We start from the raw sequence: 23,876 nt of genomic DNA, 5'->3' as shown, positions 1-23,876 counted from the left end.
TTAACCATGTCTAAATGAATTCAGATCATTAACAAATGTATTAATTAATAAAGATTCTATAATATATGGCTACCTTTGGAGCTTTGAAATGTTAAGAGTCAACTCTTTATTTTTTTAAATATTTTTATTTATTTATTTGACAGAGAGAGAGACCGCGAGAGAGGGAACACAAGCAGGGGGAGTGGGAGAGGGAGAAGCAGGCTTCCCAGTGATCAGGGAGCACGATGCGGGGCTCTATCCCAGGACCCTGGGATCATGTCCTGAGCCAAAGGCAGACGCTTAAGGACTGAGCCACCCAGGTGCCCTAAGGGTCAACTCTTTTTATACTAAATTATCTTTAAGTTCCTATCCTTCAAAAGTTTTATGTCTGCTTTTTGTTGTTCCCGATTTTTCAGTTACTATGAGCCATCAGCCATCAGCTGTCACTTAATTCAGCTGTCAGTATGCCGGACTTTAGAAGCCTTCACCCATCCACAATTACTTTTAATCTAACATAGCTTGAGGAGGAAATTAGGGTGTTAGAATAATGTCCACCGTCAGAGAAGTAACTTCTCAGTGGAGATGGATGAGGTTAGGTGGGAACTCTATCAAAGTATCAAAGACTCTGAGCTTTAATAGAAGGACTTTATGCCATCTGTTTAGACTATAAGGACACCTTTGATTATTCATTACTTCAACTTTTACTAGGCCCTAGGGAACCCAAAGATGAAAACAATGTGGTTCATGCCCTAAGGATGCTCCCCAAATCAGTAAGTGCCTGGCTATCACTGAAGGACAAATAGACCATGGAGGGCATCAAATAAGACTGTAATCTCTGGAATTCAGCTGGGTTTTGAATAAGTGAAATTTCTAGGTAAAAAAAAAAAGTAGATTATTTGAGGGCTGCTCTTAAATGTATACAAAGACAAATATGCTAAGGTTACCATTGACTTAGAAGTTCCAATTCGTTGTGTGTATATATATATATACATACCATATCTTCTTTATCCATTCATCAGTTGATGGACATTTGGGCTGTCTCCATAGTTTGGCTATCTTGCTATCTGCAATGATGTGGATGGAGCTAGAGTATATTATGCTAATGAAATAAGTCAGTCAGAGAAAGACAAATACCATATGATCTCACTCATATGTAGAATTGAGGAACAAAAACAGATGAACATATGGGAAGGGGGAAAAGAGAAAAAGGAGGAAGGAAAACAGCCATAAGAGACTCTTAATGGTAGAGCACAAACTGAGGGCTGATGGAGGGAGGTGGGCGGGGGATGGGCGAGATGGGGGATGGCTATTACAGAGGGTACTTGTGATGAGCACTGGGTGTTGTATGTAAGTGATGAATCACAGAATTCTCCTCCAGAAACCAATATTGCACTGTATGTTCACTAACAAAATGTAAATTTTAAAAAAGAGAAAAAAATAAAAACAAAAAAAAGAAGTTCCAATTCACATTAAGGGAAGTACTAGACTAAAAATTAAGTGCAGTGACCCTGGGAGTTTGACAAACCTGCATCTGAATGACCTTGGGCAGTTTTGATTCCTTTCTGCCGCCTCTAAGCTGGAGATGTAATGCCTGCCTTATTAGGTTGCTGGAAGTAATATGTGAAGAGTGCCTAGCAGAGTACCTGAAGCCCAGTGCCCGCTAATATTCTCTTTTCTGCCCTTTCTTCACCTTGCACCCCCCTTACAGGTTGTTTGGTAAGGGGTATCTGTAAAAAGAGTGAAAAATAAAATGACAAATACTTTTTTTGGTATTTCTATAAGACTGCCTGAAGTCATGTCCTTTTAATTGAATGACAGTCACATCATTTGGAAGGCTGCTCTAATAATAGCACCAGAGATTGGAAGCTGACAAAGTGCAGATTTTCAGTCAAGTCTTGATTCCAATTTAGATGTGGAAAGAAGAGAGTTGAAAAAGAATCCTTGTTGCTGAAAACACAGATACGTCCATAGGCACACTCTTGTATTAGAATTGTCTGGACCCCTTTGAGTAAAACATAAACCAGATACCACATGTGCACATCAGCCAACTCTTCAAAGGTTATAAACCCTGAATGTGTGAGACTCAGTGGTGCCATGGGGCATCTTTGCTGGCACCTTCGCTTGCCTGAAGTGTTCATGTGGGTAATTTGGACGTTTCTCCTTCCTGTGAAAGGCTTCAGTTCATTCCCCATACTGTGCCGTTCTGTAATTCCAACCTGTGATGCTCAAGAAAGCCTTCAGTGACCCTGAGTAAATCAAGAATAGAAAATTACTTGGCTTTCATGCTCTTCGCAGCTGTGTTAGTGAAGACATAGATTTTCATTGACCCTCAGAGAAGTCGTCTGTCAGAAATCATGCCCACTGAAAGATCAATTAGTTACACTTTTGTTTTTAAGTAACTCTGCAGTTTTCTTTCTCAGTCTCTTCACTGGTCTAAACCTGCTTTCGTTTGGAGGTGAGATACTTAATGTTCACCAATAAATAGTGGCTCATTCCTGGTCTTAAAAATTAAGTTTTTTAACCAGTTGATTTAGGCTGTGCTTTTAAAATAATAGAACTATGGAATTAAACCCAATCGCTTTTCTTTACTGGTTGTAAACAGATGTTCAGTGTTTCATTTTTCCTTAAGGGTGTATGGTTTCTCACTGACTCTTGGCTTCACGTGGGGATTCTCTGCTATTGGTTTTGTCTGTAAGAATTTAAGCTGTTTAAAGCTGTTTGTACTCGTGGCCAAGAGCTCCTAGTTCCCAAAGCGACGGTTTATCACCTGCCCTGTGTTATCTCTGCTCTTAAATTTCTTCAATCACAGAACACAACAGCGCGGGTGAGCTAGATCTGTGGGTAAAGTGTGCATTCGGTATGCATGGACTGTTTATGGTGAGCCGTGTGGGTCGGGCTCATGTTCCTGGAGTGCTTTGAGCAGCTTTACTAATCTGTCAGCATAGTATGTTCTCGTGGATAAATATAGACATACGGGCACTCTGTGAGTTGTAGGTCACTGTCTTACTGTGCAGCTAAAAATTGTCCCATTGGTATGAAGAGTCTGCCTGGACGGAAGGCCTGTTTTAGTTTGTCTTCTACTGTAGGTCTTTAGCACCTGACTAAAAATACACCTTGGCCAAAAATAAGAGAGCCCTACCTTGTGGCTGAGACACTTATGGTGCCATTGAGCAACGGGATCATGGAGTCCGTCATTATGTTTTTTTGCTTTGGAACATAGTCTTTGTAGCAGTTCCAGACTGTTCGTTTGGGTTCCTTTTCAGGCTCATGGAGATTACAACAGCTTGTTGGAGACGATCCTGTGTGATCAGCTTCATAAAAGGGCTTGGTAGGTATGAAGGGCTGGTGACATGTATGGCGTGGATCGTTGGTTGTTAAATGCTGAATGTAGGGGAAGGTTCTCCTAAAGGTTTCAATGGATGGGGGTGGGGGGTTGCCAATTGCAACTGCATGTGGGGATTTACTTATAATGTCACTGTTCAGAGGCAGGAATATTGCTTTTTAAGTTTCTGTTTGGGATTGCAGTATTGCAGAGGTAACTTTTATATGTAAGTCTATGGAACAACAGGCTGTGATGTAATGGAATTTTTCTGTGCACTGAAGTTTCACTAAAAGATTCAGTACGACTATCTGTGCTGCAAAATTGCAATCTGTAAAAATAGCTTAGGATGTATTTGGAAAACAGATAATACCATTGCATTTTGTATTACAGCAGAGTAGGATTTATGCTTGATTTCTTCTAAATATTAATGTAAATACTCAATTATTTTGTTTAAAGCATTGAAATAAGCCTGAGGCAGTTTTTCCTTTGCTTTTGGCTTCGCCTTCTCCAACATTTACAAATAAAATGTTTTCTTTTATTGTTTACGAATTAAAAAACAGGATACCATGGGTTAACCAACATTAAATGGGTCCAAACTGCATGCCTCTGCTTTTCTTTTATCAGAGTAATAGCCTGGTTACATTAGTTCTAGCATATAACCTTGTAAGCAATATTGTATAACAGTTCAGAAAAATTAATGAGAGGAAACTTCCATGACACAGGGTTAATTGCATGCATCTTGGATATCGACCGTTTAACTTTCTATTTAATGAAGGTAGGAAAAGTTAATTTGTAAATGGCAAAGGCACAACATATTGCTCTAATAGAAGAGAAATATTTTGTTTATTAATGATTTGGGAGATTTAATTACTTGTTAATTATTCTGCACTATCTCTAAGGAAACTATTAGATATTTACATATGATACCATTCTGTTTCTAGGAATGAAATCTCTATCAGTCATTATTTTACTCCTTACTTTGTGGTTTATAAAAGTTGAGTGTGTGTTAAGGAACTTTTTTTTTTTCCTCTGAGAGATTTTTTTTTTTTTGATGTATAACAAGTGTACAAGTTAAATGATAAAACTTACAGTTTCATGTATTTAGAAAAAATGCTGCATCATATTAGGACTTATGTGAACTACTTAGTATTTTTGTTGTTTGATATCTCTTGGATACGTTACTAACCCTTACTGTGTTTCCACTGAATGGACCACTCCCATGATTTGGCAGCCATCTTAACTCCTTTTTACTCACTGCCTTTCTTGCTCCCAGTATATAAACTTAACTTTTATAAGGGGTCAGTAACAACAAATATGTTTTCCCTGAATTCATAGATTTATCACAGCCTCACTGCCTTAGATTATAAACTTCTGGTAGGCATGTATCAAGTGAATTTTTTACGTAGTCATTGTACATCTCTGTAACTATTTAAGAATCTAATGAAACCTAAAATCTTTTTTTTATTAAATGAGCGGTCATCGAAGGAAATAAGTGCATATGAACCAGGAATTTGTTTTGATGTTGACAAAATAAAAAACTAACTAGACTACAAAGGATTTCACTTATTCAGTTAATGTATTTAACAAACGTTGAGTGAGCTTCTACTGTATACCCTGCACTGGAAGTTCTTCCTTTACTACAGATTTTGGAAATGTATCTTTTGTTATCATGTATATTATATAATGCATATACGTAATGTCTATATCATATATATGTATATGTATATTATTGTATACATATGTATGTGTATATGTTATCTAATAGGATGCATATTGCAGTGCATATTGTAACTGTGTGTATGCATTTTATAATATAATCTGTATTAACAAAGACATATGTAGGATTAGACTCCCTTTCAGGTCACTGCCTTCATCATGTAATCTGAAAGGGGATCCTGCGGAGGCATAGCTAAAACTTTGCTTTATGACCTTCATTTGTCAAAATATGGCAGCTTCTGGCACTGCTCCTGGTGGCCGTCCCTGTACATCCAGTCTTCTCTGTCCTCGTTGTCCCTTTAGGTTGGGCCCCTGTGTCATGCTCCCACTAGCACAGTGGCAAAAGCTTCTGACAGAGACGTTCTTCTCTTTCCCTTGATGCCCAGCTTCAGTATGGTTCTAATAAAATGGCTCAGAAAGCTGGGCTTGTCATTTGGGGTAATGTCTAATGTCCAGATAGTGGTCTGCAAGCGACAGCCTCTAGAGCCTTTTTGACCACGACGCACAGAAAAAAACACATTTTGCCTTATGACCCAGAACATACCCCCCATACACATCTGTAAGTGGGGACAGAGACTGAAAACGAAAGTTTTGTGAAATAGTGCTTACTTACCCTCACTGTGCAGGATGTCATCACCCTGCTATTTTCTCTTCTGTGGTTTTCTATTCTATCTCCTTGAACTCATCCTGATTAGCACCCAGTAAATAGGTTTGATGATCGAGTAATGGGTCACAAGCTGCACTTTGACAACTGCTTTAAAGATTTCATAAGCCAGGCATGCTCAACACACTGATAGTCAAGTTCTCTACTGAAATGACATGCTGTCATCCGTGAGGCTATATTCTGCTTCCGGACAGATCGGTGCTTTATTTGTCAGCATCTTGCTTGGTTGCAGAAATAGCTCTCTCAATAGACTTAAGTGTGAGTCTGGGGTTGAATGTTGGGCTTCTAAGCTGGAGACAATTCATGACCTTATAGATCTCAATGCTTCCTTACTCCTTAATGCAGCAAATACTTATTGAGTATTAAGCTAGAAGGTGAGGATACAAAAGGAATAAAACAAATTCCTTGCCCTTGCAGCACTTAAGTGCAGTGGGGAGACAGGTAGAAAACAAATATGTAACGTGTTATCATATATCGATGGGAGGTCAGTGCCCTGCAGGAGGGTAAAGCTAGGTATACGGAAGTACCAGGGAGTGGCTGGCCAGAAATGAGTGAGCCACCATCAAGTGTCCTTTCTTCCCTACTTATATGAATTCCTACAAGCCCAGCGCTCCCCATCCGCATTCTCTTCCTTCTTGATGCCTTCTCTGAGTGCACCTATCATCGGTTATTTCCAGGCCTCAACTTCAGTGTCACCATCCCAGAGAGTCCTGCCCTGACCCCACAGTCACAGATATGTCTCCCCTGTTCCTTCACAGCAATTCCTATTTTGTAATTATATTTCTGGGTGTATTTATTTTCTAATGCCTGCCTCCCCTGCATACTACCAGCTCCCCCAGCTGTGAGGCTGTGATAAATCTATGAATTCAGGGAAAACATATTTGTTGTTACTGACCCCTTATAAAAGTTAAGTTTATATACTGGGAGCAAGAAAGGCAGTGAGTAAAAAGGAGTTAAGATGGCTGCCAAATCATGGGAGTGGTCCATTCAGTGGAAACACAGTAAGGGTTAGTAACGTATCCAAGAGATATCAAACAACAAAAATACTAAGTAGTTCACATAAGTCCTAATATGATGCAGTGCTTGGAGTAGAGTGGGCCCTCAGTAAATATTAGCTGATTGAATAGATGAACAAATGAAATACATAAATAAATGAAGCTAACATATGCTCTCCTAAATGTATATGCTCTTCCAACCTGACACTGCCTTGTGGCATCTTGTAGCTGAAAATACTACATTTTAAAAGTCTCTCAGATTGTCTTTTTAAATTTATCTTTGAATTCTCCCCAGAACTTTGCAGAGTAACTTATACATATCAAGTGTCGAAGAAAATTTGTTATTCAGCTAATTGATTAGCTGATCACACTCATAAACTTTTGAGACCTAAATATTTCTGAAAGGAGTCAAACTGTATTGTGATATATGTATGATAAAGGATGGCTGTGTAAATGACACCCCACATCCTTGTCATGTGTCCTAAGTGTAAAGAAACCCATACCATTCGTCCCACATTTGGTTCATGTGGAAGGATGTAGTTGGACCTGAGATCTGAGTGAATATTCAAACCTATGTGATGGAACCTGGATTAAAGGTCATATTTGATTTTTAATGTATTTTTAATTGAGTTTAGTTCCTCAGTGGAATAATGAAGGAATAATAGTATTGCTTCATTATTGCCATTATGAGATGTAGGGAACTTTGTACAAATGAGCCTTATCTTTTAAAAAATCTTTTATTAAATTTTTCAAACACAAAAAGGGAAAGAATAATAGTACAATATACAACATATCACCATCACTCAGATTCAACAGTTATCAAGACTTTGCCAGGTTTGCTTCATTTATACCTTCTTTCTCTTTGTTAAAGCATTTTGAATCAAATAGAGCAATCATTTCATTGAACTCCATACAATCAGTATACATTCTAGAAAATATGGATATGTTCTTACCTAACCCACAGTGCTAATTTCATATCTAACCAAACTGACCATAATTCTGTGACATAACCTAATCTCCAGTCCATTTTCAAGGTGCTTTCATTGTCATTTTTCAGAAATGTCTTCTAACGGTTGGGCTGCTTCTGTCAAGATTCAGACAAGGTCCACACGTTATGTTTGGTTGTTCTGTCCCCTAAGTCTTCAATCATCCTACCCGTTTTTATCTCCTCCATTGACTTGTAGAAATTAGTGCAGTTGTCTAATAAAATGTACCTAACTTTGAATTACTTCCTTGCTTCCTTAGGGTGACATTTAACTTTTTCCTGTATCCTCAATGTTTTCTTTTAAATGGACATTAGCTGAATGTTTTGAAAACTTGATGAACGTGGACATAGGGCAAATTACAACTCCCTCTCTGCTACACTGCCAAAGTAATTTCTGTTCCAGTGGTAGGAGCCTGAAAGCCACTCTGTCATTCAGGAGTACGTAGCCAACATCACTTTCAGTGGTCTGGTATAGGAACTCTGACCAATAGCCTGCCACTGGTAGGGAATTTTGAGAAAGCTTCTAGAGTTGATACTCTAAAAATGCTTCTTAAACACCTTAATTATTATAACATCTCACCAGGAAATCTATATTGCACGTTTTCTTTATTGGGAAAGGGTGGTATGACTGGACTTTAGGTCCATCTGTATAAGATTAACTTACTATCTTCCTTCCTGTTTCAGTAGACCCCATCCAGATTCCCATCTTCATTCTTCTTCTCATAATAGGTCCAGTGGTCTTTAATTTGTATTGTCCTTCAGACAGCCCTTCTTTAGCCCACCCTACACAACCCCAGTTCAACATTCTTCCCAGAAACCTGCTAGCTCCCAGTTGTCCTCTAAATAAAGTCTAAACTCACTGGCTTGCCATTCAAGACCTTAATTCTAATCATAAGAACCAGAAACCTACATTTTTATAGGACTCAGGAATTTAAGGTTTTCATTTATATACTTGCTCAGTTATTTCATTCACAATCAGATGGGTTCAGTTCAACAAATATTAAGTAAGCACAGTTGTTTAATTAATTACTCCAGGCACTATGCTAAGTGCATGGATTAAAGACAAAATGTAGTCCTGTTCTTAAGGACTTTACAGTTCCTTAGTGAAAAGAAAGTTTGAACATGTGTGCTAAGATAGGCCTGTGTGGTAGGAGGATAAAGGGAGGGAGGGACGAGGAGAGACTCTTAGGAGATGCCTCCATGCACCTTTCATGCTATTCCCTCTGACTAGGTTGCCCCTTTCTCCTCTCTGCCCATCAGAATCCTACCCATCCTTTAAGACCTAGGTCAAATGCCATCTATTCCGTAATGTCTGGTTAATCAGTGGCCCAGAAAAGAGATGATGCTTCTGTCCTTCACTAGACCTAGTATAGGGTTTTGTGAAAGGCAGACTCTCAGTACATAATTCTTTTTTAATTACAGCACAAGTGTTGGGTTTACAGTTAGGAATAAAGGCAGGCTTCCTCACATATCCACCTGTAGTATAGGGAGTTGCCAGTCTCAAGAAGGTGAGTGGAACCAGAGAAGAAGTGGAAGGGTTAGGATCATTTGTAAAGCTTTCCTCCATAGAGAGGATAGATGATACAATCTCACCTAATTCATATTAATTCAAGGGAAGGCAAGTGTTAATTTTTTTTAATTTTTGTATTTGAGTATAATGACAGACAATGTTACATCAGTTTCAGGTGTACAACACAGTGATTCAACAAACTTACATGTTATGCTCCCCACAAGTGTCGCTCCCATCTGTCACCATACAAGCTATTACAGTACTATTAGCTATATTCCCTGTGCTGTGTCTTTCGTTCCTGTGATTTACTCATTTCACAGTTGGAAGCCTGTACCTCTCACCCCTTTTGCCCATCCTTGTACCCCTCCAGCTATACCATTAGTTTGTTCTCTGTATTTATAGGTCTGATTCTGCTTTTTGTTTGTTTATTCATTTGTTTGTTTGGGGTTTTTTAGATTCCACATGTGAGTCAAACCACATGGAGTTGATCTTTTTCAGTCTGACTTATTTCACTTAGCAGAATACCCTCTAGGTGCATCCATGTTGTTGCAAATAGCATGATCTCATCCTTTGTGTGGCTGTGTAATATTTCATTGTATATATCACTGTATATATATATACTCTGCCTTCAGCTCGTGACCTGAGCTGAAGGCAGATGCTTAACCAACTGAGCCACCCAGGCGCCCCTTCAGTGTATATTTTTATATAGTCATGGGATATTGGTGCAGAAAGGAAAACCTGGCCTGGCCTCTTTAAGAATAACAGATAGGGGCACCTGGGTGGCTCAGTCATTAGGTGTCTGCCTTCTGCTCGGGTCATGATCCCAGGGTCCTGGGATTGAGCCCCGTATCGGGCTCCCTGCTCTGCGGGGAGCCTGCTTCTCCCTCTCCCACTCCCCCTGCTTATGTTCCCTCTCTCGCTGTGTCTGTCTCTGTCAAATAAATAAATAAATAAATAAATAAATAAATAAATCTTTAAAAAAAAAGAATAACAGATAAGGAAACTGAAGCCCATTGGTGCAAGTTCATCCCCAAGGTCATATGGAGCCACACTCGGACCTTTGACTCCCTTTTCAGTGTTCTTCCTATGTTTTGCCTGAAGAGCATTAACTTAGTTAAAGTTAATGAAGCATATCTATAGGCAAATGGAATTAAAAACAATGTTATTAACTGGATTAATTGTTTTGTTTTCCCATTTATTTATATCAGAGGCATCAGACAATATAGTCCCAGGCCAGCAACTTTGGCATAACCCGGGACTGGTTAAAAACGCAGTTTATTGAGCCCCACCCCAGACCCACTGAATCAGGTGGGGCCCGGCCTTCCAGGAGAATCTGATGTGCAGAGATTCTGATCACCACTGATTCACATTGTAAGTCAGCATATCTTTTTCAAAGTTAACATTAAAAAAAAAAAAAAAGTGCAAAGCCTTGTCCAAGTGATCACAAAGTTTGACTCAATGGGTTGCAAATTAATGAGATTTTGCTGCATAAAATAAGCCAGAAGAGGAAGAAATGGAAAGGAAAAGAAAATGAGAGAAGGAAGAGAAGATGGCCAGTGAAGGACACACGAATTAGAGCAGTTTGTCGGTTCTGTTGGGGAGAAGGAAGCTGAAATTCAGGATTATCCTGCCTCTAGCAGGTTATTCGATCTTCTTTTGGTGAGAAAGGACCTTGAAATGTCAATGTAACCTCATCTTCCTTTGCTCACAGATCTTGGCAGACATTCTTTCAGGCTCTGATGACAGTACCTACTTTGAAAATCGGGAAAGGTCCATGTAATTGCATCTTAGCAGATGACAGACATTTATAAAGGAAATAACTGAAGTGTTACTGTCATTTCTCTCAGATAAAATACTGGAAGGCAAAGGAAGGGAGCAAAGAAAAAAGGGCAGCAACGCAATACTTCTGTTCTCTTTATTGAACTCCTTCACTCTCTCCCAGGTATCAAGTCTTTGGGAGACCAAAGACAAAAATGGTTTGGAGAGGCCCCAGACTGAACGGAAGTTCAGTTGCTCCTTGTTCGAATAATAACCAGTTAAAGTTGATATCATCAGTATATCTAGGAAGGGGTAGTCTCTAGACCTTTCTAAGGTGTGTCAGTAATCAGATTTCACATATTTTATGGGTCTTCAATTCTTTTTTTTTTTAAGATTTTATTTATTTATTTGATAGAGGGGGGGAGCACAAGCAGGGGGATCAACAGAGGGAGAGGGAGAAGCAGGCTCCCCACTCAGCGGGAGGCTTGATCCCAGGACCCTAAGATCATGACCTGAGCTGAAGGCAGACGCTTAACCAGCTGAGCCACCCAGGCGCCCCATGGGCCTTTATTTCTTAACTCCTTTTTTGTACTCCTAGCCCTTCCCAAAGCCCTTCTACTGGCTATAAGATGCATTAAAGTTTAAGAGGGCAGACAACTTTGCAGGAGGGACCTCCATGGCTGGCAGTTATGTTAGCCTTTCTAGAAAATCACCAACTATACTAATCTATAGGAAGCTTCATTCTCCAAGTCACAACATTTATATTTTATTTCTTCATCCCCTAAAGTCCCAGAACTGGTTCATACCAGGGCCAAAGTAAGGGAACTTACTTTATTCAGTCTTCATCATAGACAACTGGTTTGTTTTTAAATTCAGGGTCATACAAGAAGCTCAGAATATATGCTGTCAGAGAAACATGGGATCAGATCCTGGGTCAACCACTCTGTGACCTTAGGCAAGGCACTTCATCTCTCTCAACCTACATGGTTTTATCTGTAAAAGTGAGATTGTTTGGCCTTCTAGGATTATTTCTGAGGATTAAAGACATTAATTATCCTAGAGAGATCGTATGGACCCTGAAACTTGAAGAAACACAATTTGAGAACTATAGAACTATAGGACTGAGAGAACTAAGTAGTGAAAGAGAAAGGAAGAACATTTTATCAACAAAACTGGGAGGAACATTTCACATTACCAGAATTATATAGAAATTTGTTAAGAAGAACTTACCGTGTCACTGATTATAGTTTCTTCCAAGGCAAAAAGCATATTTTTACCTTGTATTCTCTTGCTGATTTTGAAATCTATAAAATTAGGAATCATCCATCTCTTTGTTAAGAAATAATTTTTCTGGGCGCCTGGGTGGCTCAGATGGTTAAGCGTCTGCCTTCGGCTCAGGTCATGATCCCGGGGTCCTGGGATCGAGTCCCGCATCGGGCTCCCTGCTCCTTGGGAGCCTGCTTCTCCCTCTGCCTCTCTCTCTCTCTCTCTGTCTCTCCTGAATAAACAAAATTTAAAAAAAAATTAAAAAAAAAGAAATAATTTTTCTATTGCTCAAACTAATTGTTTCTTCTTATCCCAACATTTTCCATTTCTTAATCATACTCTTCAGAGGAAAATAATTCTTCCTATCACATTTGGAAGACTTTTTTCTTTTTATCCTAATTTATTTTGCATGACTTTTAAAGTTTCTGGTCATTTTGAGTATTTGCAGTACCTTTTAAAATGCCATTTCTTAAGCACCCTCATAAATGCATTAGTGGACAATTTATTATAGTTCTATACACAGTGTGACATGTTCTCACAGTAGCTGCGTCATTCTTGGTTTGTTATGTTTTATGAAATGTTCCTGTAATGCCAGTAAACAAAAGAAGTCTTACGGGAAAAGAGGGATTTGGTGTGGACATCAGGTCCTAAAGAAGGATCCCAGCATTTGGGTACTAACGGGATTTGACCCCAGAACCTACAAAAGAAATGAGTCCCTGAGAACTGGCAGAAAGAATAATGTATATTCAACTGTGAACAAAGAACTCTAATCAATTTACTCCTGTGTTGAAAGATAGGTTACACTGATCTCTGGGAAATAAAGTTGTTTAAATGAACCTCCATTTCTAAGAGCAGTAGCTACTTTGAACAGTTACCACCATATAATCTCAGGGGCACTTCAAAAGACCAGGAAACCTTTTTTTTTTTTTTTTTTTAAATTTCAAATGCTCCGAGGCTGATTCTAGTTATGGGAACATCAGAAACAGCATTGAGTGTTTTGAACAACTGGCTCTGTGCTTGTCCATCGTTACAAGCTGGAGCAAAGCAGACAAAGATGGTCCTCTTTCCTGAGTCACATACTTCATGGAGGGAGGCAGAGGAGCTGTGTGTCAGATGGGCATTTGGTTCATGCCCTTTGCAGCCTGGTTAACATTCTCATTCCCAACCAGAACTGACACAGAAATGGGTGGGCCAAAGGGATGGGTTGGAAAAGAAGATCCTGCCCACGCCAAATATTTGTTCGGATTTTCTTAGACACCAAGAAGACACACAGCTTTCATTCCTCTCCACAGCAGTTCCAAACTAAAATATTTGAACATTCTTCTGTCCCCTCACTCTGTTTAATTTTCCTTTTTTTCTTTTTGAACATATTGTGATCTGTGTGTGTGTGTGTGTGTGTGTGTACACAAAATTGCTGATTGTATGGCCCTGCCTCAGCAAACCGTAACCTCCGTGAGGGCAGGAACCATCTGTTCTATTCACTGCTACCTTCCCACTGCCTAGAAGAGTGAGTGAAACCTAAGTACTCGTTAAATAAATATTGGTGGAAATGAATGAATGATTGAATGAATGAATGAATGATAGCCTGTAAAGAGTGATGGTATTAACTTCGCTGAAAATCTGACTGAGAAAATCAGTTGTTTTCCTGTAACAAACAGTGCCACTTTTAGTCTCTGGGACGTTCATATGAGGAAACTCATTATGACATTAACTTTCCTTTCGGTGACATAATAAAAACGTAGCTGAACTATGAGTTGTGGGGTGTTTGTATTGGTGTTGCAGTTAGGAAGTTAGTAATTCCTGGAAATGTTGGTAATTCAGGGAAAGTGTACTGAAGACCTTAGCCAGCTAAAAGCGGCCAGCCTAAAAGGCAAGCTATTAGGCAATGACACTGGGAAAAAAATAGTCGTGTTTGAAAGATCATTGCTTGCAGTCAGAAATAGACCTAAAAAAGAAGTAATGAATGGGCCACAAAAGCCGAAAAGAGACTTCGTACAGATGAAGGAATGGAGCCTGTTCACTGTAAGAAATAGAGACCCAGAGAAAGAGAGAAAGCAGCCCCTGGAGCCATCCAGCAGAACCAAATAGAAACAGAATTTGGAATAAAATAATAATATCAACAAAACCCATTTAAGATACAAGAATGCAATGGAGAAAAATTCGAACATGTTAAATTCAAGATTAAAATGTAAATGAGAAAATCTAAAAAGAAAGCAAATTTCCAAAAGATTCGATAAGTAGAGTCCTGGTCAATAGCTGAACGCGAACCTGAACTGAAAATGGCATTTTAAAAGGTACTGCAAATACTCAAAATGACCAGAAACTTTAAAAATCATGCAAAATAAATTAGGATAAAAAGAAAAAAGTCTTCCAAATGTGAACCTGAACTTCTTCAGGGCCCCCACCTCAGCTCCCCACCCATAGGAACCCCAGTTTGTGTGACTTCCTAGGGACATTGAGCTGATGTGTGCAGATGGGAAGATGAACTGAAGAAGAAAAGGAGAGAGGATAAAAGCAGATGAAGATGAAGCTCAAAAATGTATCCCCTGGCCGCCTGGGTGGCTCAGTTGGTTAAGCGACTGCCTTCAGCTCAGGTCATGATCCCAGGGTCCTGGGATCAAGTCCCACATTGGGCTCCCTGCTCTGCGGGAAGCCTGCTTCTCCCTCTCCCATTCCCCCTGCTTGTGTTCCCTCTCTCTCTGTGTCTCTCTCTGTCAAATAAATAAATAAAATCTTTAAAAAAAAAAATGTATCCCCTGCAGGAAATTTAAATGAGAGCAGTTTTCAATCTAGCAAATGAAATTGTTCCTTCAACATACATTTTTAGGTGGGGAAGATGAGGTAACGGTGACCTGTCATAACCCTTTCATGAGCAGGGATCCCTATTCCCAGAGGCGCCGCCATGGGGGCGGCTGGGTGGCCCAGACCCCGCCAGGTTGGGAGGGAATCCTGACCTGGACCCCCAAGGGTGGGCGGACTTGCTTGCCCGGCTGGGCAGAAAGCAGTGGAAACACTGTCGGTGGGGAAGAATTGATTCAAACAGGAGCCGTCTGCATTGGCAGATCAGGAAAGGGGCCGAAGCGTGGCTGTTCCTGAAATTGGCAGTGTGTCGGTTTCCATCAAAACTAAGTTCCAGTTACAAATCAGACCCTATGAGGAAAGAGATGTAATTCTTCAGAGCGAAATTCTTAAGCTTAATTCTAAATTCTTTGTACACCCAAACCATTTTTGTAGGCTTATCTTTTGGAAATCTACATCACTCTTTTTCCCCACCTTCTCTAGTACAGGACTATCAAACGTCCCATAGCCTTTCCCTAGGAGTTAGGGTCTCCGTCATGAATCTTAGTTGTGACAACATGCCAGATGGACACATCACTGTCCCCACACCTGTCGGAGTATCTGATTCTGTGGCCCTTTATGCAATGTAAAATAGTCATGATCGACTTTACGCAAGTTCATTTTTAAGTTTGGGAGGCTTTTTAGCGTAGTACCATTTTTTTTTCCTTCTTTTGCTCTTGGAGTTTGTACCCAGAGATGTTGTCTCTTTCCCTCATAATTTTCTGTTTCTAGACCTCGTGAACTTAAAAACTAGACCATTGATTTTTTTTAATTTAATTTAATTATGTTAGTCACCATACAGTACATTAGTTTTTGATGTAGTGATCTTAATCGTGTGTAGATTAAAAGCAAGCAAGGGCAGAGGGAGAGTCTAACGATGTCTTTCTTATAGTGATGTTCTAGTGTTTGGACTAGTATGGACTTTGGGACTCAATTTTGACTACCAGAGAACATGGGCTTCCTGGTGCTCAACTATGTTGTCACCAGATAACTGAGTTACTGAAAGGTGCTATGTCTTATGTTTACTTTTGAAAATCATTCTGACAAAAGGCTAGGGTTTGTTATGAATTAATTAGGGTAGGATGACGAGGAGTTACTAAAACAGAGCGGATCTTGTTCAAGGACGCTTACCCCATTGAATGTTACTGCGTCTCCGTCTGCCCAGCGGATGGGTTTGAAGCAGGAGTGATGGGCTCCCTCCCCTTGAATCTCCTTCAGTGCTGGCACGGGGCTCCGCTGGGCTAGGCTAGTTCCAGCTCGCTAAGGCTATGCAGACTTTTGTACTCACAAGGATGTCTGGTTTTGAAGTACAGGACTCGGGTTTTTTTCTGACAGCAATGACTTGGTACTTTAGCCATTTAAATGGAATATTCATCTGAGAGACATTCCGGGTATCTGGATTTCGGCTCTCTGGTTCAAAATGCAACGTTGCAGGCGGCCTGCCAGAGGTCGCCCTTATGACAAATCCTCTCACTGTGGTTATGACTTTTGGGCCCCAGAGTCTTATAATTATGGATCTGATCTTGCAATTTTATATTACATCAACCTGATTCGTGCTGACTTCTAGAAATGGATTAAATCCTGAGGAAAACTAAAGAGAATGAAAGATTGCCCTTCACCTAGACTTTCTTGGTTTATATTCCAGTTTCCAGGCCTATGGCACAATGCCCTTGATAACATTAGGAAGATATCTCGTGGAGACCTTATGTCGCTCTGTAAGTTGGCCTTGGGAGGCTTCCCACTTCCAAAAGACACCTGCACTGAGACAGAAGCAGGTAAAGCAGAGGGATGACCAGCACTTAATTGGCATCACCTGATTTTGAATGTGTCCAATTAGAATAAGTCGTGCCTTTTAGGGAGCTGCTTGGAGCGCCGTTTAACTAATGACTCTCGATTGCAAATACCGCACCCTCTTCCTTTAAAGATTCTAACTCCGAATTCTTCTCTGAGAGCTCCCTCCCTATGAATCACTTCAAGATGTACAGAAATAAAGTAAGCTGTCACTTTAGGTAGTTATTTAAGGAGATCTGTTGAGTATTATCTGTATGAAGAACTCTGTATTAGACCAGGTGGTGACAGTCTTGTTGGGAAACTTTCAGGGGTATACATGTAGCAGAATATATGGTTCGGTTATAGGTCCACACCTGGGATAAACTATGGGACCAACTGATAATCATTTCACTTGTCCACTGTCTTCAGAGTCTGTCTTAGGTAATGTAGGATGTACAATGCCAAAGAGTGTGAGTTAAATGTTTAAATCTTTTAATACATACTTATCAGTGAAGGGTGGCCTGGTGAAGATAGGTTTTGTGGACATGGATGTAGACATGGTTCTGAAAGGACAAGAGAATTAGATGAGCAGAAGAGTGGAAAGGAGGCACAAGGGAGAACAGTGTGCTCACGAGGCCATCGGTATGACTCAGGTGCTGGGTTCAGGCAATCTACAGAAGGCTGTCAAAAGCAGGCCATGTGTTTGAGGCTGGATGATAATTAAGAGCCACTGAAAATCTTGAGCAGAAAAATGTTATATTAAAGCCATGGGGAAGAAAGTAAAATGAGTGAAAGAAAGTCGGCAAAGGGGTTGCTATAATCATCAAGCCTTAAATCTCCAAGGGCCTGGACTAGGATGGAGCTCATAAGAATGGAGAAGAAATGGAATACTATACCTAAGACATATTTTATTTTTATAACTTGAGAGGCCATAAAGTTTAGTGGTAGTTGAGTTATGGGAAGACCTTCCAGATGTAAGGTACCCCTCACCTGTATGGCAGGTTAAATGGAATAGAGAGGAAGGGGCATAGGGAAAGAGGAGGAAAGAGGAGGGAGAAACCTATACCCTAACATGAGGACAGGTTTGTCATTCAATAAAATAAATACAATTTTTGCTTGGCTTCCTCAGAATTTTGCTTGGGATAGAAAGAAGGGAGGAGAAGCCTTGAATTTATTTGTCATTTTGAGAAAAGTATTCGGCTTTCCTGGATCTAGGACTTTTTTCTCTTTTATTATCAAAGATACACCACCATCCTCTTGATATCCAAACCAGTATCCAAACTAGAAATTCACTTTTTTCTTCACTCTCTTCCTTAATCTGTGTATCCAGTCATCCAGAACTAGATGGTCTTCCTTAAAAAAAAAAGTCTACTTTATCATCATCCTGTCCTTAGCACTTCTGATGCCTGTCCTAACCACGTTTAACTTTTACCATTTCTTTCACTGAAGAAAGAAACCTGTCATACCTGACCATCTCACAAGTACCTAGGTAAAGGAGGTGGTATGTGTTAGAGTTTGACATGCCAAAGTATAGTACAAAGTGGAGAGACGTGAAATTTTCATTTACGAATAAAATTTGTTTTCTCTCTCAAAATAATTGATTCTGTTGCACTCTGAACGGAGACCACTTACTGGGGACTCTGACAACTGCCTCGATTCCAGATCTAATCCAAATAGGGAATCTGCACATTTCATGACGGGTGAGAAGAAGCATCCTAACTTGAACTGAAGCGTGGCACGAGTGAAGAGTTAAACCTACACCTTGAATGGCGTAGATGGGGCACTGCCTGAGCCTTTTATCCTTCAAGAGGAACATCTCTGTCAGGGGCAAGAGCCAACTGGGTTTCTGAAACTTCTGCACTCATGGAAAAGTCTGGAAGCCGCCACCCCCAGAGCCTTTTCCATTATTAGAATAAAGCACAGAGCGGTCCTGGCCATTAGGAAAACCAGAACAAGAAATCACTTTTTTTCCCCCACATATGTTTCCTTAGTCCATTTCCCTGGGACATAAAAAAGAAGCAAAAAACATCTTAAATGCTGTAGGATTTCTCAGCTGTATTGCATGCTACTAAGGTAATTTACCTAAAGCAATGTGGTAACCAGAAGTACTTCGAGATTATCAAACATGGCGTAATGCAAACTTAATGTAATCAAAATAATTAAATTCTGACAGTATTCCTAAAGAATAAGGCCAAGTTAGGACATGAAGTGCAGCATTCTTGATACGATTCGTATCCTTATGTTTATGTTTTAAAACAGCCAGTCCGGATATTTATGATGTTATTTTCAGCCAATAAGAACATCTGTCCTATTTTTCAGCTTCTCCAGTTGGCAACGGTTATATCAAGCCTCCAGTTCCACCTGTTTCTGGCACACAAAGAGAGAAAGGGCCGCCAACCATGTTACCCATCAGTGTGGACCCAGACAGCAAACCAGGAGAATATGTTCTCAAGAGTTTATTTGTCAACTTCACCACTCAGGCTGAGCGTAAGATTCGTATCATTATGGCAGAACCTCTGGTGAGTACGTGCCACGACACCCTTTCAAATTCATCTTTACACTAAATATTGTAGATTTTACAGCTCCAAGAAAAGATGGATTTCCCAAAGTGTTCTTGATACCATAGGTAATTTTTTAAAAGGTTATAATTAAGTTTCCTGATTTAAGAAAAAAAAAATGAGTCAAGGACTTCAAAACAATCCTTGGCAAATACACTTAAGTAGCATGCTTCGCTACTACATTTAAGACTAATAAGCATAATTTAGCAATAAGTATGAATCCTAGAAAACTTGTGTCCAGGGTTTCTGCTATGTATATATACTTTAGTGAAAATCCTTTGTCTGTTTTTAAAGTAAATGAGAAAAAAAAAATCATTCTTCAAGTGGCTGCCTGGACTCCCAGTTTGAGAACACATGGTCTCAGTGATCTATTGTCTGAGGAAGTTATTTGGTGAGTCATTCAGAAACACCTCTTTGTTTTCTGAAACTTGGAGGACAGGAAATTCTCGGCTCACTTACCTTTAGGTCTCTTATTAGACAGATAATGTCCTTGGACGTCAGTATCTTTCTTTGCAGATGATTCTGCTACAAAATAAGGCATGTGTTTCAGCCTGATGTGAATAGCTCTAACAAGGGCTCTACAGACAGAGTCCTGAATCTCAAAAGGACAGTCAGGAAGGAAGAAAAGTCCAATTGGTAGATTCAGATTACTTGTTTTCTGACCTTCGCGGGACATACACAATAAGAGAAAAGAAAGGAACTCAGAATGACACAGCTTTTTCTCTGAGCTCAGCTTTGTACCTCTTGAGAGGATACTGGGGCATGAGAGGATGATGTGAGGTTGGCTTTATCGCATCAGGCTTAAAATAATTGAATATAATATTATTGAACCCACAATGCAAGTCTTTAAAAAAATACGTAATGGATGATGCTCAACATCATCTCTTAAAAATAACCTTTGTGGGGCGCCCAGGTGGCTCAGCTGGTTAAGCGTCAGACTCTTGGTTTTGGCTCAGGTCATGATCTCAGGGTCGTGAGATCAAGCCCCACATTGGGCTCTGTGCTCAGCATGGAGTCTGCTTGAGATTCTCTCTCTTCCTCTCCCTCTGCCCCTAACTGCCCCCACTCTTCCTCTCTTAAAAAAAAAAAAAAAAAAAAAAAAAGGAAAAATGACCTTTGTAAGAATCACAATTTAAGGTTTGGGAATCAAAATTCAAGAATATTTGTTAAATATGTGGTTGCCTGAAAGTTACAAGTTTTGCATTTTAAAGTTTTTATTTAGAGGGATGCCTGGATGGCTCAGTCAGTTAAGCGTCTGCCTTCTGTTCAGGTCATGACCCCAGGGTCCTGGGATCGAGCCCCACATCAGGCTCCCTGCTCAGCGGGAAGCCTGCTTCTCCCTGTCCCACTCCCCCTGCTTATGCTCTCTTTCTCTCTCTCTCTGACAGATAAATAAATAACGCTTTTATTAAACCAATGGAGGTTATCTTTATGAATTCTAGCTTCCTATTTTATAGAACACTTCTTGGTTTTATAGTTTTAATCCTTTAAATTAAACCTTAGTACAGTACCTTTTCCCTATCCACTCTTTTTTTTTTTTTTTTTTTAATTTTTCTGCTACTCTTACTGCTAATAATAATAGCTAGTATTCCTGGAGTAATTACTATGTGCCAGGCACTGGGCTTAATTTATTGTGTCCTTTAACCTTCACAGTGACCTTAGGTAGGTAGTATTTATATCCCCATTTACAGATGGGAAATGTTGGCACACAGAGGGCAAAGTAATTGCCCAAGGTCTCACAGTGTTGACTTGAACTCAGGTGGATGCCTTCAGAGCCCACCTCTGAACTCTCTACATTCTGTTGCCGGTCTTTACATGGTCATCCTCATCTGTAGATACCTTCTTTAATGTCTTAAAACAAACCAACACAGGGCTGTCCTATAACTTGAATCAACCAAAAATCCAGTACCCAAGTTCTCATTGCCCCAAATTGTGCTGATTCTTGGAACCCTCCAAACACCTCAAGAGATGCTGAGGCTGTGCAGCCTGTCTCCCCTGGTGGAGGGTAAGAAGCCACCTTGCTCCAGAGGTCATGGGGGAGTTTAAGGAGCAGAGAGTGGGAAGCCCCAAAGAAGAGTTCTTTCACTTCTTAACAGTGGCAGATCAGGGTTCTCTGAAATTGCCATGGTGATTTGCCCTAAGGAATAGGGAAGTTCTACAAAAGTTGAAAGAGATGCTAAAAAGGCTAGGCCCTGACACCTTCTGAGCCATCCGTCTTTCCAAAATAATAGTTTATATGTCATTATTTGAGAATTTACGAAGTAAAATAGTTTGGGTTTAACTTTCTCATCATTACTAGCTTGGAATTTATATGTGTAGCATTTTCTTCTTGGAGTAAACATTATGTCTGAACAACTAATATGTGCCACAGCATTCTTTTAATTAGAGGTAAGCATTTTTGTTCCTTTCAGTGAGACAACTTAAATGCCCCCAAACAAGAAAAAAGAAACAGTGTAAGTCCTGTTCATCAGCAAATCTTCATGGTGCGCCAAGGATGAGAGTCCACTAGATGCTGAGGGCCAAGTAGATGAACATTATGTTTTTAGCTCAAGAAATGTATCAATCAATTTTTAGTATTGTTGCTTTTTATAAAAAGGGACTATTTATTCCCCTTGTATTTTTTGGCAGAAATGCAAGCTTCCATGCCATTTCCATTTTTGGTCTGCTGGAAAATGCTTAGTAATTTTTGTCCTTGTATTTGCTTACTTATGAGACAATAAGTGTGAGTAGATTCTGTGGCTTGCTACTGGATTCAAAAAATGTTAATGTGCATTTGACATTTTGTACTGTAGCCATAGCAAGAGGTGTTATTTTGTTTGTTTGTTTGTTTTAATTATTCATGAGAGTCAGAGAGAGAGAGAGAGAGAGAGGCAGCGGCAGAGGGAGAAGCAGGCTCCCTGCTAGGCGGGACTCGATCCCAGGACCCTGGGATCGTGATCTGAGCTGAAGGCAGACGCTTAACCATCTGAGCCACCCAGGTGTCCCAAGAGGTGTTATTTTTGATGTATGTATAATATGGTTAAAGTGAATTCCAATAAATGTCCCCTACTATTTTTATTGCTGAGTTAGGTCTATGTGAAAGACACCGAATCCTTTAAAAGCCTGAGTTTATGTAGGTTTGTATTAAATCACAAAATTGTATTCTATTATCTTTGATGTAATTAAAACGTGTATGGGAGTAGTAAGGATAATTTTCAAAAAGTTGGAAGTATAGATTTATTACCTGTGGCAATCCTCTGGAATCTGTACTTTTCAGTTTACTTTTAAAAGACCAAGTTCTTGGGGTGCCTGGGTGGCTCAGTCGTTGAGTGTCTGCCTTCTGCTCAGGTCATGATCCCAGGGTCCTGGGATCGAGCCCCGCATCGGGCTCCCTGCTCTGCGGGAAGCCTGCTTCTCCCTCTCCCACTCCCCCGGCTTTTGTTCCCTCTCGCTGTGTCTGTCTCTGTCAAATAAATAAATAAAATCTTTTAAAAAAAAAAAGACTAAATTCTTCAAAATTCCACATCAATTAGACAGTTACACAAAATATTAAATTAAAGGTGTATTTGTGAATTTCTAATATCCAAATAGCTAACTTTAATGATAAAAAAAAGGACAGGAAATAAAGATGTTCTGCCAAAATTAAATTTTAGGTTTTTTTTCTTTGTAAACATCTTTTACTGGGTTAACAGTATTGTTCTTTTTGCTCAGAAGATGCTTAGGTCATATTTATTGATATTTATGGATTAATCAATAATTTTATTCTACTTTTATTGCTTCATGGGTTTAGTTGATAGCATTCACTCTTATCCAGTCTTACCATTATTTTACCTTTCCCAAGCAAAGGGTTTTAAACAAGCTAAATTGGGTCATCTATGGCTTTTTTTTTTATATTTTTATTTCAAATCAGAAAAGTATAGAAAATAATACAATGGATGCTCATTCCTTTTGCCTCCTACTCTTTCCCTCTGTTAAAATTTTCTTCTTCCCAAAATATGTTTTTTGTAGTTCTTTAAATAAGAGTCGGTGGGTGGTAAATCACTTGGTCTTGTTTATCTAAGAGGTCTTTATTTCTCCCTCAGCAGTCCCTGTTAGTTCAGCTGGGAATAGGATTCTAGTTTGACATTGATTCCTCCCCCTAGACTTCTGGTGATATAATTCACTGTGTTCCCACTAACATTGCTGTTGCAAAGTCTTTGGCTGATTTGTTATTTCTGGATGATTGATTTTGTTCCCTATTTGCTTTTCTGGTTTTTCTCTTTGTCTATAGTGTTCTTCAGTTTCACTACACTCTATTTGGATGTGGAGTTATTTTTATTTTCTTGTTTGAGACTCCCATGCTTCTTGAATTGAGGGTTTATATCTTCTATCAATTCTGGAAAATTCTTAGCCATTAATTACTTGAATATTGCCATTCCTCCACTTTCCCTCTTTTTCTGGTATTCCTATTAGATGTATTTTGGACCTTATGCTATATTTCATATCTTTTTTACCCTTCTTTTATTATTTCTGCCTCTTGTCTCTTGCTACTGCATT

General features: G+C 39.6%; 1 protein-coding gene across 1 annotated transcript in view; it reads left to right on the top strand.

Moving 5' to 3' along the window:
- Positions 1-23,876, top strand: part of FRY (FRY microtubule binding protein) — a 259,681-nt gene that overhangs the window by 25,208 nt on the left and 210,597 nt on the right. The window contains exon 2 of the mRNA XM_044913570.1: positions 19,123-19,322. Coding sequence (XP_044769505.1) covers positions 19,123-19,322 — 200 coding nt within the window. The remainder of the gene's footprint in view (positions 1-19,122; positions 19,323-23,876) is intronic.

The sequence above is a fragment of the Neomonachus schauinslandi genome, chromosome 3, assembly GCF_002201575.2.
Source record: "Neomonachus schauinslandi chromosome 3, ASM220157v2, whole genome shotgun sequence".
NCBI classification, from domain to species: Eukaryota; Metazoa; Chordata; class Mammalia; order Carnivora; family Phocidae; genus Neomonachus; species Neomonachus schauinslandi.
Note: the sequence above shows the minus strand (reverse complement) of the source record. Positions and strands in the feature narration are given on the sequence as shown.